Source organism: Arctopsyche grandis, chromosome 11, assembly GCF_051622035.1.
Source record: "Arctopsyche grandis isolate Sample6627 chromosome 11, ASM5162203v2, whole genome shotgun sequence".
Taxonomy (NCBI): Eukaryota; Metazoa; Arthropoda; class Insecta; order Trichoptera; family Hydropsychidae; genus Arctopsyche; species Arctopsyche grandis.
The window spans coordinates 5,709,063-5,725,823 of NC_135365.1; the positions used below are offsets into that span (position 1 = coordinate 5,709,063).

The 16,761-nt window shown below is 34.7% G+C and overlaps 1 protein-coding gene across 1 annotated transcript; it reads left to right on the plus strand.

The window, feature by feature from the left end:
- Positions 1-300: 300 nt before the first annotated feature.
- GlyT (Glycine transporter) lies at positions 301-15,185 on the plus strand. The gene is made up of 14 exons (XM_077440478.1): positions 301-354; positions 3,846-4,112; positions 6,176-6,374; positions 6,446-6,724; positions 6,796-6,940; positions 8,170-8,302; positions 8,376-8,510; positions 8,591-8,694; positions 8,772-9,009; positions 9,079-9,207; positions 9,287-9,496; positions 11,401-11,574; positions 11,660-11,869; positions 13,182-15,185. The coding sequence occupies exons 1-13, from the start codon at positions 301-303 to the stop codon at positions 11,816-11,818; spliced, it is 2,226 nt and encodes a 741-aa protein (XP_077296604.1). The 3' UTR covers positions 11,819-11,869; positions 13,182-15,185.
- Positions 15,186-16,761: the final 1,576 nt, after the last annotated feature.

The window sequence follows — 16,761 nt, forward strand, 5'->3', positions numbered from 1 at the left end:
AAAGGGCACCAACTCCCCCTGCCTCCTGTCACAGGAGAAGAGGCCACTCGATCTATCCATCCTTCCATCCGACGCGTCCCAGAGTTACGAAACGTCGACCTTCACCTTATCGAGCCGAGCATGCGATGCTGCATTTCGAATTAGCAACTGCTCGGCTGAAAGATGGCGGCTCTAGTGTCATCTCCCGTGTCTCGCTAATGAACCTTGACGACCTGGTGGCAACGAGCGCTAAGGGGATGCTAATCTGGGGGGGGTTCGTTCTTTGCTAGTGCGGAAATAGTCAAGTGGATCTTCGCCATCATGGAGCGTCCCAGCTCCGACTCCAAGATCAGAATCGACTTGGATATGTGGGACGTAAGTCTGCCGTTGGTCCAGTGTTCGTCAGAGTTGCCTCAAGACTATTTTATTCCCACAATCAATTCATACAAATAAATCAGCAGCTCTGACGAACGCTTCCATAAACTTTATATATAAAACAAATGTGTAATGTAATTGGCCTAGTTTTCATTAGGTTGATAGAATATCAAACAATCACAATATCAGCAATCTGTATATGGAAGCAATTGAAGAATACCTCCTGCTACCATATTATATAATTTAATTTGTTGTAATTCGGTTTGAGGTGTTTTTATTGATTTTTTTCAAAAACCGAGTCACGTTGAGGCCAAAATGGTCGTCGCGTTGTCGTACAAGTGTCCATAACCTGTGTGATGGCTGAAATTTATACTTTTCCCGGGCAATATATTGGTCTACTAAACAATTTTACCTATATACTATATATATAATATTATATATATATATATATATATATATATATATATATATATATATATATATATATATATATATATATATATATATATATATATATATATATATATATGTATGTATACACGTACATACATACATTTTTCCATTTAAAATTCTCAAATTTGGTATAATGTCCTATTTTATAATACTCCATTTTTCTGATTTTTTGATTATTATTTGATTATCCGCCTGCGCAACGTTGGGTCGCTCCACTAGTATACTAATTAGTTGTTCCACTTTATAAATCTACAATTTTTAATTTAGAACAAACAAATTTGGTATACCACCTCATGGTACTCTTATTTAGAACGTAGTTAGTTTTTGGGAAAGATCAAAGCCCAAGGTCAAGACCCAAAAATCACATTTCTGACAATGTATCGATTTTTTTTTCGACTTTCACACACCTGAGCAACGCTGGACAGTTCGGTACATATTTACATGTATGTATGTATGTATATACATATATAATATATAATATAAGCAGGTTCAATGAATTAAATAAATTAATTTAGGTAAACTCTCCAATTTATAGCCTAGAAAATTTTAAAATTACATATATACCTATATGCATACACATTTATGTATATAATTTGTGTGTCAATTCCTTTCCGAAACCACCCGTTGAAATTTCCCGTTGGATTTGTATTATACAACACTAGTGTTGTATAATACAAATCCGTTAACTGCGAAAAATTAATAAATCTGTCGTTATTTTTCGAAACGAAAATTTTTGCAAACAAATCGTTCGTATATGTACGTAAAAATAAATTATAAAATGGTTGGTTCGTGTATCTGCTTAGTGCTATTTTTCTTTGTACATACGTTAATACTTTACATCATTTAGTGACATCTGTATATTATCGAGAAAAGCTTCATATTTTCATACTATTTCTTTGAATCAATTTTTTAAATGACGCTACCTCAAATTTCAGTTGTATTGTTAATTATGAAAATTGATCCAATACTACATAATGTTTCTTATTTATATAAATAAAAGAAAATCATACAATTACAATTTATTTTATATTGCTCCATACGTTGCTTTCATGAAAAATTTTTCATGGAAGGTTATTTTCCGATCGATCTGTTTTTCACCCGAGACTGGGAAATTCCACCCATGACCTATCCTTGTACACCTATTTCCCGATCTTTCTATTACATAACTCAATTTAAATTAAATGTTATATAATAAACTGGTTGCTTTGTTATTATATATTTTTTTAATATTCAAATAGGCGAGGACACAGCCTCTATCCTATGCTCACATTATGGAAGCTTCTCCTATATTAGAAATGGGACGAAAGAGATGTATCTATAGCCCAATCTATAGACTCCATATTGCAATTTTAATTTTCTTTTTACAAAATTTTTAATAACAATTTTGTAGTGAAAAATCAAAGCAAAATAAAAATTGTAAGGATTTTTCTAGTTATTTCTTAAGCATTACAGAATTTCTTAGAAGAACAAGTTCAAATATCGAGCGTTATTTGTTTTTGAAATTTTTGATTGTGAAAAAACATACATATATACATATGTATACGTAATGCAGCTTCTTAATGAATTTAAGTCTAATACACCTAGTTAAGTTCAGGGACCTGAGGAATCGTGATTTGTTTTCTCCTCCTGTAGCTCGCACAAATATTTTGGCAACGTCTTCAATATCTAGAGTGATATATCTGTTCAACCGGGTTGCTGGTGAAATTGACCTGTTTAATGTAAGCTGAGCTGAACTGGTTGAGTGGTTGTGGAGCAACGCTTGTGGTAGATTTTATCAATTAGAAATGTCAAGCACGGATGTTTTATATACCTTTATTTGTGTTATGATTATGTGACTGGACACAGTGACGATATGTTAAAAATAAAATAAATAAATAAAATAATAATTATATATACGGGAGCATTGATCAGTTAATTAAATCAATTAAAACACTATTCCAAGTTCATGTAAAAATAAAAAATAAAATAAAAAAATCATAAGAGAGATAATTAATGTTGCAACATCAAGTATCCTAGTTACATTTTAGTAGGAGTTTTAATCTAAAGGTCACCTTAGTGTTACAACCTAAGTTTAAATAATAAAACTGATTTTGCAATTCTTTTACTTTTTCATTTTCCAATTCTTCGTTATGATTACGTATGAATATTATTTAGGTTCTTTTACTGGGTCAATATTTGTATCTTCCCCTCCCCCCCTCCTCATTCATTTCCACTACAAATCTAATAAAATATGCCTCAAATAAATGTTCTAAATTCCATCAAAACTATTTCTGAGTTCATAATTTAATTTATTTAAATCCAAACCATTGTGGCAATACAAGTTACCCTATTACACCACATATAAACGTAACGGATAATATTTTTGGCACGGCTGTAAAATAAATTACACGACATTTAATATCAAATTAACATCAAACGTCAAATGGGTTGCCAGTAACAAAAATAAAATTTGACGTTTCAGTGAAATCATATCCAATTACATTTTCACTGGCCCCTATTTTAGTTTGGTTACTGGCAACCTATTTTCCGTGTGATTTGCCGGAAGGACACCGATTTGAGGTCTGTTCATACCTATTCAGCACGACCCGGATCCTGCCGGTGTCCTGCAAGTGCGGATAGTATTGTTTGATACATTATATGGACATATTCATACTCCATTCGCGCATGCGCATTTACGCATGGGGGGGGGGGGCTGTAGAGATTAATAAAGCTGTAGTAGCTCGTTAACCAAACCGGTGATCGAATGAAAAATAGCATGCATATGTACTATACTGGGAGGGCTGCAGCCCAGCAGCCCATGTGGACGACAAAAATAGCATGCATTTGTACTGTACTGGGAGGGCTGCAGCCCCGCAGCCCATATGGACAAACCGCCACTGATAAAAAATAAATAAAAAATAGAAATGGGGAAGGGTGTTATGATTTATTAGAGTGAGGGAACGGGATCAGTGTCGGTGAATGTCTCCAAGGCATCGTCGTCAAATTCAAAGATGGTTTTTCGTATACATTTTTACTTTATTGTTGGTGGTAATTTACAGAGTATGACCCACAAGGGTCGTTTGTTGGTCAACAATCAGCCCCGATTGCTTACAAGTGGGGGTTTATATATTGAATTTGTTATAAGGGAAGAGTTGTCTTCGGGTGTTCACCACCAATCAGATGGCAGCGATTTCTCGGGTCGATACAATGATCCAAGTGTTCAGATGTTCGCACATAGTGGTGCATTGATTTTAAAAGTTACTATTGGATTTGGAATGATATTCTTAACAATGCCCGACCTTTATGCGGGTGTTGTAAATGGATATGTTAGAGCAGCGGTTTCCAAACTGGGAGGCGCGGGCTATTGCCAGGGGAGGCGCCAAAACTTTTTAATAAAAAAATAATTTTCATACCATAATATCTACAAATAAATAAAATATTATATCGTAGCTTAACAGTAAAAATTCAATGCATGAATGTTTATTTTTATTTTTCTTTAATTTTTATATACACATTTAATTAGCAACCGTTCTCGAAGAAAACCAACATGAAGAGGCACATTTGTGGACGAACGATAATTTTATTGTTAAACTTGCCTATTTGGTTGAAATTTTTGGAAAATTGAGCGGTTTAAATAAATCAATGCAGGGATCACAAATACATCCACTTGTTCGAAAAGACAAAGTAAAAGCTTTCATTAAAAAGTTGAAGTTATGGAAATCAAATTTACAAAAGAATGAGTTGGATATGCTTTCACTTTCCAAAGATTTCTGGGCCACAGCCAATATTAAAGAAGGTAAAAATCGTTTTATTGACCACTTGGATGGTTTAGTGCTGCATTTTTCCAATTATTTCGAAGACCTTGATTTCTCAAAGTTTTTGTGGATACAGAATCCATCTAACTACAATGAAGAAGACGAATTCGAGCTGACAACCATCGAAAAAGGAAAATTGATAGAATTATTATGCGATAGCTCACTAAAACAAAAGTTTCAAAATGAAACCATAATTAAATTTTGGATGAATCTTAGTGGAGAGTATGAATCTTTGTATTGCAAAGCAATGCAAGTGCTTCTACCGTTTGTAACGTCTTATTTAAGTGAAACGGGCTTTTCGGCACTAGCTGCAATGAAAACCAAATATCGAGCCAGGTTAATAGTCGAAAAGGAGTTACGAGTGGCACTCTCCACATTGCCCCCAAATTTGATAAACTTTGTGCCAATAAACAACAACATCCTTCACATCAAATTTTAATATGTTAAAATGTAGTTTAATTAGTAATTTAATATAAAAATAAATATACGTGTTCGTATAAATTTATGTTATAGCAAAACCTTTTTATTATTTTGTCGATTGTAGTGATCAGTATTTTTTTTTAAATAAAGGTTTAATATTTAAAACGTGTCTATATTATTATATCTATTTAAAATAAAAGGTAGGCGCGGAAAAAAATTTTTTTAGGGAGGCGTAGTAGCATAGAGTTTGGAAACCGCTGTGTTAGAGGGATGATGCAATGTAGGCCAGGTGCATTTCGCGTGATTGATCAATGATTCGGACTTTCAAAGGAAACATTGACTTTCACGATCGCAGATTTTCGCTCAGACAAAAGGGAGCTTTGCACCTGATTAATAAAATTGATCTTGATGTTGTGAACGCCTTTTCAAATCATAGATACATTTTGTATCTAAAAGGTACGCAAATTCAAAAGAACATCTGCACCTTGCTTTGGACCATTGTATGACACCTTCAATGCATTTTAGAATTGAATGGTATTCCAATCGGTGCGGTGAAAGCGCTCGACAATCATCAGACAGACTGAACGACAGATAAACTGGATGGCAGATTTAAACGCAATTCTCGTCTCCTCGAATGATAGATTGCACATCAGATGACGAGTAACCTTTCGATGTGCACAGATGCAATTATTAAAATGGTAATTATTAAAATTGAGTTGGATCTTTCTGGCGAGTTTAATAACTTATCGAATCTTGCCTTATTAAACTCACCAGAAAAATCCAACTCAATTTTAATAATTACCATTTTAATAATTGCATCTGTGCACATCGAAAGGATACTCGTCATCTGATGTGCAATCTATCATTTGAGAAGACGAGAATTGATTTTAAAGCTGCCATCCAGTTTATCTGTCGTTCAGTCTGTCTGGTGATTGTTGAGCGCTTGCACCAAACCCGATTCCAATATATAACAAGGGGTTGCAATCTTGCAAATAAAGCCATCACCAATCTATTGCAGTCCTCTCTGATAATGCAAAACATCTCTTTGGATGCTAAAGAAATTAACAAGTTGCTCTCCTTATTATCTAAAACTGTTAAAAGTATAAAGATTAAAGCTTTATGGAAATGTGTACTAAGAAATACACTGTTTTCAGACCGATAAGATGTCTGTTGCCAACTCTCAAGCACCGTTGGATCCCGAGAGCTGCTCTCAGAGATCAGTGGTTTGTCCCACAGAACCTGACAGAGGAAATTGGACGGGTCGCTTCGATTTTCTACTATCTTTACTCGGTTACAGCGTTGGATTGGGAAATGTTTGGCGTTTTCCATATTTATGTTACAATAATGGTGGAGGTAACTACTCCGAAATACTTTTAAAAAAATGATAATTTAATTTGAAATAATAACATTGGTACAATTTTCAGGTGCTTTTTTAATCCCGTTCAGTATTATGCTAGTCATAGCCGGGTTACCACTTATGTTTATGGAATTGTCGTTTGGGCAGTACGCTGCCCTGGGACCAGTTGCTGTGTACAATAAATTCTGTCCCTTATTTCGAGGACTGGGCTACGGCATGGTGATCGTTTCAACAATTGTCATGCTGTACTACAATCTCATTATCGCCTGGACTATATTTTACATGGTCGCATCGGTGACGACTCAACTGCCGTGGCAAAACTGCGAGCAAAGTTGGAGTACCAAATGTAAGTGTTCTACATCAATTGAGTTTCTCATTGTGAGGTGATTTTAATGCATTGTGTAATCATATTTTTAGATTGTTATTCTTATGAAGAAGCTGACCAATGCAATGGAACGTATTATTTAAGGGATTGCTATAACCAGAGCTTAGCTGAAAGACTAAATATTTCTTATTTGGCGGAAAAAGCCGTCAGAAAACCACCTGCTGAAGAATATTTTACGTGTGTATTTCAAAAAATCTCATTTTTATTTAGTACATGATGTAAACCAGCGTTTCTCAACCTGGGTCCACAAGTGGCCCCCCTGGGAGGTCCAGACCTTCTCAAGGGAGAAGGTCTGGACCAAAATTCTACTTTTGGGGAGGCATAACAAGCTCTAAGGGAGGCACAGTCAGAATAAAATTTTTGTATGTAAATAATATTGAAAGACGAGCTTAAATGTTATTTGTCTCAAAATGAATAAACGTTTGCATTTCGAAAAATATACTAGCTTGTGCAAACATTGGGGCTACTTTAATGGTTGGCAAATATCGAAGATTTATCAATTCAAATATTTTTTTGGTTGTGGCTATTTGCAGGTACTATATCTGCAAATTATTGGCTATTTTCAGGTACTATATCTGCGAATTATTGGCTATTTGCAGGTACTATATCTGCGACAGGCGCAAAGCCTTCTGCGCATGCGCGTGAACTGTCACTGTCAGCGTGTTTACTGATAAAATTTTGTTTTAAACCTCTTAAAATTTAGTTCGAACTCGTAAAGTGACGTAGTATGAATAATTGATTAAACATATAAGATTAAAATAATTAACGATTGATTAATAAGTCTAGCATACATTAAATGTTAGAAATTATAATCGGATTATTCGGAATTCACGCGTAAAAATTTAATTTTTGCTTTTCTTTGTAAGCTCAATCTTTTTAATATTAATATTGGACAACGTGAGTTAACACAATTTCCATCATTATTTCATTTATAATGAAATAAAAGGTGATGATCTTTACATATACATAGTTACATCAGGCACAAGGATCACAATAAATAAAACTCTCTTTCAATTTATTAATGTTTAAAAAATATATTAAGTGTGTATGTTCAAATTTGTAATTATAGAAAAAAGTTGATATAATATATAATATTTTTAATATGTACTTTTTTTTGGGAATATATGGGGAGGCACAAAAAAATATTAAACGCAAAGGGGGGTCACGGTCAAAGAAAGGATGAGAAGCACTGATGTAGACAACGGTTTGCTTATTTTCCCATGCAAAAACTACCTGACACATTCAATCAACTTGACCTTTCTTATTTTTCTACATAATTCTAGACATATTATACATACATATGTACATAAACACATAAGAGATTAAAATCTAATTCTGACTATGCTCATTCTTGTTATAGTGTCAAATTCAATCTTTCAAATTTAATATAATATTATTTTTCTTAGAAACCACGTATTGGGCATATCGTCAGGCATAGAAGAAACGGGTAATATTCGATTAAGTATGGCAGCATGTCTATTCACTGCTTGGTCTATTGTATTTCTGTGCCTTTGCAAAGGTGTACAATCTTCTGGAAAGGTATTCTTGAAAATTATTCTTAAAATACACAACGGTTTCAATTTCTAATAATAATTTTGCTAATTCGTAATAGGTGGTGTATTTCACGGCACTATTTCCATATGTGGTGCTAGTGTTGCTTTTTATAAGAGGTGTTACGTTGCCAGGGGCAAGTACTGGAATTCTATTTTACTTGACGCCGGATTGGACCCAACTTGCTAATGCTCAGGTAATATTTTATAGTGTTATGTAATATGTATTATTACATAAATACGTCTATAGTAAGTTCTATGTTATATATATTCATAGGTATGGGGTGATGCAGCTGTACAAATATTTTTTGCACTGAGTCCGGCATGGGGAGGCCTCATAACTCTTTCTTCCTACAACAAATTCACCAACAATTGCTACAAGTCAGCTAATTATCATTGAAATTATACTAACATCACACCAAAGTCTTAATTAATACTAATGAATTAACCATTTACAGAGATTCTCTAATTGTGGCCATTTCAAATATTGCGACATCGTTCTTTGCCGGTCTAGTAATTTTCTCCGTAATTGGATTCTTGGCTCATGAGTTGGATGTTGATGTTGAGAAAGTTGTAGATCAAGGTGCAGGACTTGCGTTTATTGTTTACCCTGAAGTTGTCACAAGATTACCGATTTCACCATTGTGGTCTTTGTTGTTCTTCGTCATGTTGCTGACTTTGGGCTTAGACTCTCAGGTGAATAAATAATGATATTTTGTGAAATCGATACAATTAATTACAACACATTTTTAATGTTGATTTCAGTTCGCTCTTATGGAAACAGTAACGACGGCCATATTAGACAGATTTCCCAACTTGCGGGAGAGAAAAATCTGGGTCGTCTTAGGTGTTGCTGTTTTTGGATACTTCGGAGGACTAATCTTCACAACAAATGTATAAATATTATTTATAATAGATTTAATATTCAATTTGATCGGTGTTTTTTTTATTCAAAATGGATACTTTTTTTTAGAGTGGAATGTACTGGTTGCAACTTATGGACAAGTATGCTGCAAATTGGTCCGTTCTTCTGATTGCAATCAGTGAATGCATTCTCATATCGTGGCTCTATGGTGCTGAAAGATTCTGTCAAGATATTCAAGACATGATTGGACCGCAGACAAAGCTATGGGTGTTCTTCTGGAGCTGGATGTGGAAACTCATAACTCCTTCGGCGCTACTTGTAAGTCTTTCAAACTGAATATACATAAATATATTTATATTTACTACATATACATATTATGGGTCTACCTCACGGGACCGAAAGTGAAACGACCAAAAACGCAAATATCGGAAGGCAAAGATCGAAATATCTTAAGTCGAAATATAAAAAAGGGTCTCTCCCCCCCGTCGTACATACTCACTTAATTTGCGCGAGCAGGATACAACAGGAACAAGAGGAACAGGCTTTTCCTCCCGTCTTCTGCGCGCGCACATTAAACAAGGCTGTGTGACAAAAAGAGAGATAATTTCACCGCATGCCACTCATATACATATATTGTTACGTATACTAAAAAGAGCCGCCGGTTAGTTGCAATCGGATTAGGCCGGGTAGCATCCCAGAGACTGTGTGACCGTTATAATTGGTTTCAAGGATTATCTACAGGCTTAAGTGCAAGTCGGCTAAACAATGAATGCGGCGATAGCGGTACTCGGTCGCATTCCCATGGAGTTCTCAGAAGTGACCCATACCGTGGGTCCGAGTGTCATGGAAATAGATATCCGAGTACGTGACCATAACAATAGGTAAACAAATCGGAAGTCGAAGATGTCCTGAGAGACCTGCGCCTTATAAGGCGGTACTTAGGCGATATCAAGACATTCTGGACTGAGCACTGCCAGTGTGTGTATCTCCTTAATCATCAATAAATGCTGTGAAACGACTTTGGCCTTTTACTTGGATCATCCACCCACCCCTACGCAACAATATTATATATATATATACATAGAACCGTTTACCATGCACCCTTTTTTTCGTATCACGACATAAGATCCAATGATATAAGATCCAACGACAAGAGCACCACGAAAGAAGATCCACCTGATAAGTGATCCAGACGATAAAAAGCCCAGATGATAAAACGTGCGACCGAAAATCGTCCAACGTGTTAAAGGTCCAGCCACAAAAAGTCCGAAAACAAAATATAAAACATAGATAAAGTAATAATGTTTAATAAAATACTACGAGTATTCAATCGAGTATCGAGTCAAATTGACTCGATATCCGATTTATGAAAATATGGAGCTTTTTATTAAACATTATTACATTATCTATGTTTTAAATTTTGTTTTCGGACTTTATGTGGCTGGACCTTTAACAGGTTGAACGATTTTCGGTCGGATGTTTTATCATCTGGGCTTTTTATCGTCTGGATCACTTATCAGGTGGGCATTCTATCGGGTGGATCTTCTTTCTTGGTGCCCTTGTCGTTGGATCTTATATCACCAGCAGCGTGGCTCGGTCGTTAAGCTTCTGCTTAACACTGAGAGGCGCCGAGTTCGATCCCTTGAGCTGACCTCGATTGAAAAATAATTTTTCTGAGTATATCTGTAATGCTGCTGGTCAGACCAGGATTTGTGACTCCTGGTTGATCGTTTCCTATCAGAGTTTGCCAATTTTCTCTGATTTCATTGTTGAAACGATTCCCGATTAAAAATTGGCTAAAAATCCTTCCTACCCACTATGTCACCACTATTTGAGTATGATTAATGTAAATATTACAATAAAAATGTATGTACAATTCATAGATGTCTCGTTAATTGTCGAGTTTAAGTCAGTGTCTCGTAATTTAGCGACTTATATAATAAAAAATGCTGTATTGTTTGTAATTTGGCCAGGAAGGCGCATTGGGGTTTACCTGTAATGCCTTCCTGGTATGAAATAAATAAAATAAAAAAATAAAAATAAAAATAAAAAAATCATTGGATCTTATGTCGTGGAACCCTTTTTTTTCGATTTTCGATCTTTGCCTTCCGATATTTGAGTTTTCGGGCGTTTCACTTTCGGTCCTGTGAGGGAGACCGATACATATTACATATACATATATAAATCTAATGACTTAATAATAAATTACGACTACTTTTCAGTTCATTCTATTTTTCAATTGGGTGGAGTATAAGCCAGCATCTTACGGTCACTACGTGTATCCATTTTGGGCAGACGCTGTTGGATGGGTCATTGGCGTATTGCCTGTGGTTGTCATAATTATCATGGCAATATGTCAGCTTTTCAACGGTCCAAACAATCTAACTTTCCTGGAGGTATTATCTCTTATGCTTTATATGTATATTTAGTTACACTGAATATATGCACAGTGTATTGAATATAAATACTTTAAATTTTCAGAAAGCAAAGGCATTAGTTCAGCCGACGACTGAATGGAATACGGCATGTCGTGGTGAATCTTCAACACAGTCAACATACGATGCTATACAAAACACTATTGTGATGGTCAATGGAAGACCCGAAATCAGAGAACGTTCATTGAGAGGTCACGGAGAATGAGATAGTGACCCGGCCCTCACTGCTTTTGCAAAGGAGCCGGGAATACACGAGGTATGATTCTTATTACTAACATGTTTTTATTGTTATTATTCTTATTACTACTAAATATTTATTAAAAGATTATGTTATTATTTATTTTTTTGTATATAAACATTATTCTGCCTAATATGAGTATCATATTATAACTCTCTCGGACAGATTATTTATATGTATATCATTATTCTCTACCAATATTCCTATTGTTTCTTCCAAGCCTTAGATTATATTATCCATTAAATAATTTAAAACACTGTGTATAGATTTATTCATGACATTACATTACCTATTATATGTATATACATAAAATCGATGCGGTGCAAATGATCAACAAGCGCCAGACAGACTGAACCACAGATTAACGACACGTGTACCTTATGCGTGCGCACTGCTCGCACTTACACTAAGCAAAATCTACCCGAAGTGCGGACATACCTACCCTGTATACGTTCTGTGCTTCTGATACTTTAGTTCCGAATTTTGCCTTATTAACCTTCCAGCGGGTGCGTGGAGTTATTTCCTTTGAGCAGGCGCATGTCGTAAATTTTACGTCATGAAGTTTTCTCCATGTAAATGCTGTTTTATTTATGTAAATGTTGATTTCTTTATGTAAATGTTAAGGAAATATTGTAAGGTTATGAAAAATGATAAATGACAATACTTTTAAAAATATATATTTTACTTTCTAAACAAAAAACCAAAACAACACTCTAAATATGCTAACATTTCAAAACAAAATATTTTATCGACCTATTCGATCATTAGTTAGAACTATTAATCGGAATCAATATTATCTATTTTACAGAATTAATATTTTCATCCTTACAATTATTACAAGCCACATCAACTGCAGAATGCTACTTGCATGTAAAGGATTCAATGGAACGCTCAACGGAAATTCCCAAATATCGGTGACTCACAAAAACTTCTAAGCACAACCGATTCGCCTACAGTTTCGGGAAACACTGACCTTCAAATAGCTCGAAACTCGATGCTTATCACTAAGTGGTAAAAGTAGGAGATGCGATAAAGCGCATTTGTCGTAAATTTTACGACAGCGCGCCCGCTGGAAGGTTAAACTCGCCAGAAAGATCCAACTCAATTTTAATAATTACCATTTTGATAATTGCATCCGTGCACATCGAAAGGTTGCACAATCTATCATTCGTGAAGTCGAGAATTGCGTTTAAAGCAGCCATCCAGTTAATCTGTGGTTCAGTCTGTCTGGCGCTTGTCGATCGTTTGCACCAAACCCACATAAAATTGATTCAATTAGTGATTATTTTGTGATTTGACATTCCAAATAACATTTATATCCATGTTTTAGTTGAGTACTGCTAATGATACATCAATTATGAACGTGTTAAATGTGAGTCCTTGTAAAATGCCAGGTCCAAGCATACTAAAATCTTCTAAAAATCTAAACAAACAAAAAACACAAGAAAGCTCACTGAAAAATTTGGACGATCCAGCTTCTCAACCTCTTCTTCAAGATGAATTTGATAATAAAGTTCACAACGCAAAGAAATCCAACAAACCTTGCTCTGATTATGAAAATCAAAAGCAGCTCATAGAAAAGTACTCCGAGTATCAACACAACTTATCCGACACTAAAAAATCAAATTACACTTCAATGAAAAGTCAAATAGACGGTAAAGCCAAAACTAGTGACGAAAATTCAAATGGAAACTTAAATAGAACACCCGTTTCTCAAACTGTATGCAACGATCTTATCAAAGTTACATCTTCGTTTAACTTTGATTCAATGAAAATGGATAGCAAAATGCAAGTTCAACCCCACAGTACACATAAAGCAATGTGTCACAATGAAATTTCTAAAAGTTCAGTCGGAAAAGATGATCTTATTAATTCCAACTGTATTTTAAGTCCTAAAAGTATAAACTCGACGCCTCTATCATTGGAATTGAACAATCAAAAGGTTTCAAAAAATGTTCTTGAAAAAGCTGAAGATAATAAAAATTTCAAGAGCAATACTTCAGATGCAGCCCAGCCTAAAAAATCAGATCATAATGCTACTTGTAAGCAAAATACACCTGATTCAAAAGCCTCTGATGATATATTATCTAAAACTTCGTCTAATAAAGTATCCACCCACTTGAATAGATCCAATGATGGATGTTCTATATTCACCACAGCCAAAACGCTTGATCAGAAAGAGAGTGTCACTAAACCATTCCAATCTATCTCTACACCTATACCTTCATCTGGAGAAATGATTGAAATTTTACCGATAAAAATCCAACCTCAGAAACTGGAGAGTACTCCAATCTATTCTGAAACTAAACACCTCTACAAAAATACTCCAACGACATCTTCCAAAGCGCTGACGTCTAATGTATCACCTGCAGATACTTCAAAATCATCTCAACAAAAGGATGTTTTCGCTGATATATTTTCTCAAAATTTCAAGTCAAGTCATGTTAATGAAAAACCAACCACACAAAACGAGAAAAATAAAAGTGACTCAAAAACTATCGATTTTTCTACTCTCGTATGCAAATCGAGCATAGTATCTACTTCAACATATGAAAATAAAAATAATGAAAAGAAACTCAATACTACTTCCGAAAATGCTAAAGCTGATATTAATAAAATCGATTCTGTCAAAATCAGTACAAATCTTACTCAAACTCCCCAAGAAAATAAAAATAACGACAAAAAGTTTAATCTTACTACTGAAATCGTCAAAGCTGATACTAGTAAATCTGACTTAATAAAATCAAATCCAAAGTCTGCACAAATCACTCACGAAAATAAGAGTTGTGACAAAAATCTCAATACTAATAAACTTAAAATTGAAGACATTAAAACTACAACTACATCTGGAAATATCACTCGAGAAATAAAGGGAAACGATAAGAAACCTAATACTATTACAGAAATGCCCAAAACTAATATTAGCAAAACCGATAAAAAACCTATTACTGTTATTGAAAATCTTAAAACTGATCCTATCAAAACTATTCATAAATCTGGAACAACGTCTCACGAAAATACGAGCAATGACAAAAAACTTGAAACTGTTATTAAAAATACCAAAGCAGATACTAGCAAAGTCGTTGTAACTGAAACCAATCCTAAGTCTGGATTAATTACTCACGATATTAAAAATATTGATAAAAAATCTAGCACTATTGCTGAAACTTCCAAAACTCTTCCTTGTAAAACTGATCCCAAATCTGTAAAAACCACTCACGACAAGAGTAATGATAAAAAAGTCAGTACTACTCCTGGAATTCCAAAAACTGATACTGGCAAAGTTGATTCCAATCAAACAACTTCTCAACCTGGTCAAACTACTTCCGACAGCAAAAATAATAATAAAAAATTGAATAACGTTCTTGAGAATCTCAAAACAGATACCAATAAAGTTGAAGCAGCAAAAAGCGTCCCTAAGCCCATACAAATTACAAAGCCAGTAGAGAAAATTATCAGTATCCAGAAACCCAAAAAGGTGAACGAACCAAAGACATCAGACAAAGTGGTTCCTACAAACCCAGTAGCTTTGAAAGAAGCAGAATCATTCCGAAGCACTAAAGATGCCAAAGAAAAAAACATTTCCGCCTCTGCAACCACATCAATCAATATTTCTCAAAATAAAAACCTACCAACATTTTCATCAGCACCGATTAAAAGTGCAGAGTCTATCGTCAAAAGTTCTGAATCTACCAATTTAAATCAATCAAAATCTGGCAGCACTTCTAGCTCGACGCCATCCAATGATATTAAAACTACAAAACCATCTGAAGCAAACCTGACAAAAAATTCAACCGGAATAGATAATAAAACTTCGATAAAATTGTCTGTGAATGAAAGTATTAAAAAAAGTGAGATAAAGACTAAAGATTCACAGAAAACGAGTGGAAGCACTTCTAAGCCGGAAGCAAGCGAGAACATTGTATCGGCAAAGAAACAGGATACGAAGCGGTGAAACGAAATAAAATAAAGCCATGTTTAAATCTGTTACTGTAAATATCAAAATCTTCCATTGTATACCACGAGTAGGCAATAAATGTCCATTTGAATTTAGAAATGTATGTATTATCTATAAGTTGAGCGTTTGTTGAAGTATTATATTTTTTTAACAGATAATTTACATTAAGCAAAGATTAATTGAATTGAATTAACATCATATTTTAATTATTATATTATAAATATACATGTACTCAGTGGCGGCTCGTCTTTAAGGGCAAACGGAGCACTGCCCCACACACATATCTTCTAACCAAAAAAAAATCTAATTTTGCATGTTGTTAGTTTCTCGTCAAGAGACATCAAGTGTTTATTTATCCCGCTAACCACACTGTGAGCAGAACCGTTCAATTCGGGGCAGTCGCTTAACTGCCGTGGTCCCGTGGTCGCCGGCTTCAGTTTACCTGCTACTCTAGCAATTGCGAGTGGCACTGTGTAGAGTGTAGACAGTCAGTCGAAGCAGAGAAAAAAGGTCCGTATTACCGTATACAGAAGGTCGCTTTTAGTTGGCTGCGTTAAGGTCTCTTTGGGGCAGAATATGTCAGCCCCGGTCGTCTATATTCTGTATACGATTCGAAATTTTATCATTAAATATTTTTTATTAATTACGTTTTTGCTTTTTCAGAACACTTAATGAACGAAGTCGATAATTTGTTAGTAAAAGTCATTTTCTTTGCATACAATTTCACTAAAAATATATAAATTTCATTCTTTGAGGGGGGGGGTTAGCCTTCTCGTACCCCATCTGTTTTTAAAGTCACGAGTCGCCGCTGCATGTACTTATTTTATTGCTCAAAATTTTATGTTAACATACATATGTATGTACATGTATGCATGTATATATATTTTTGGTATGGCCAATTTATTTTTTGTCAATTACTACATTTCATGAAGTTACAAATCGATGCTTATTT

Coding starts and splice junctions, on each gene's coding strand:
- GlyT (XM_077440478.1), top strand. CDS start 301: ATGGAGCGTCCCAGCTCCGACTCCAAGATCAGAATCGACTTGGATATG. Junction 9,010..9,078: donor CTTTGGGCTTAGACTCTCAG/GTGAATAAATAA, acceptor TGTTGATTTCAG/TTCGCTCTTATGGAAACAGT. Junction 9,497..11,400: donor TAACTCCTTCGGCGCTACTT/GTAAGTCTTTCA, acceptor ACTACTTTTCAG/TTCATTCTATTTTTCAATTG.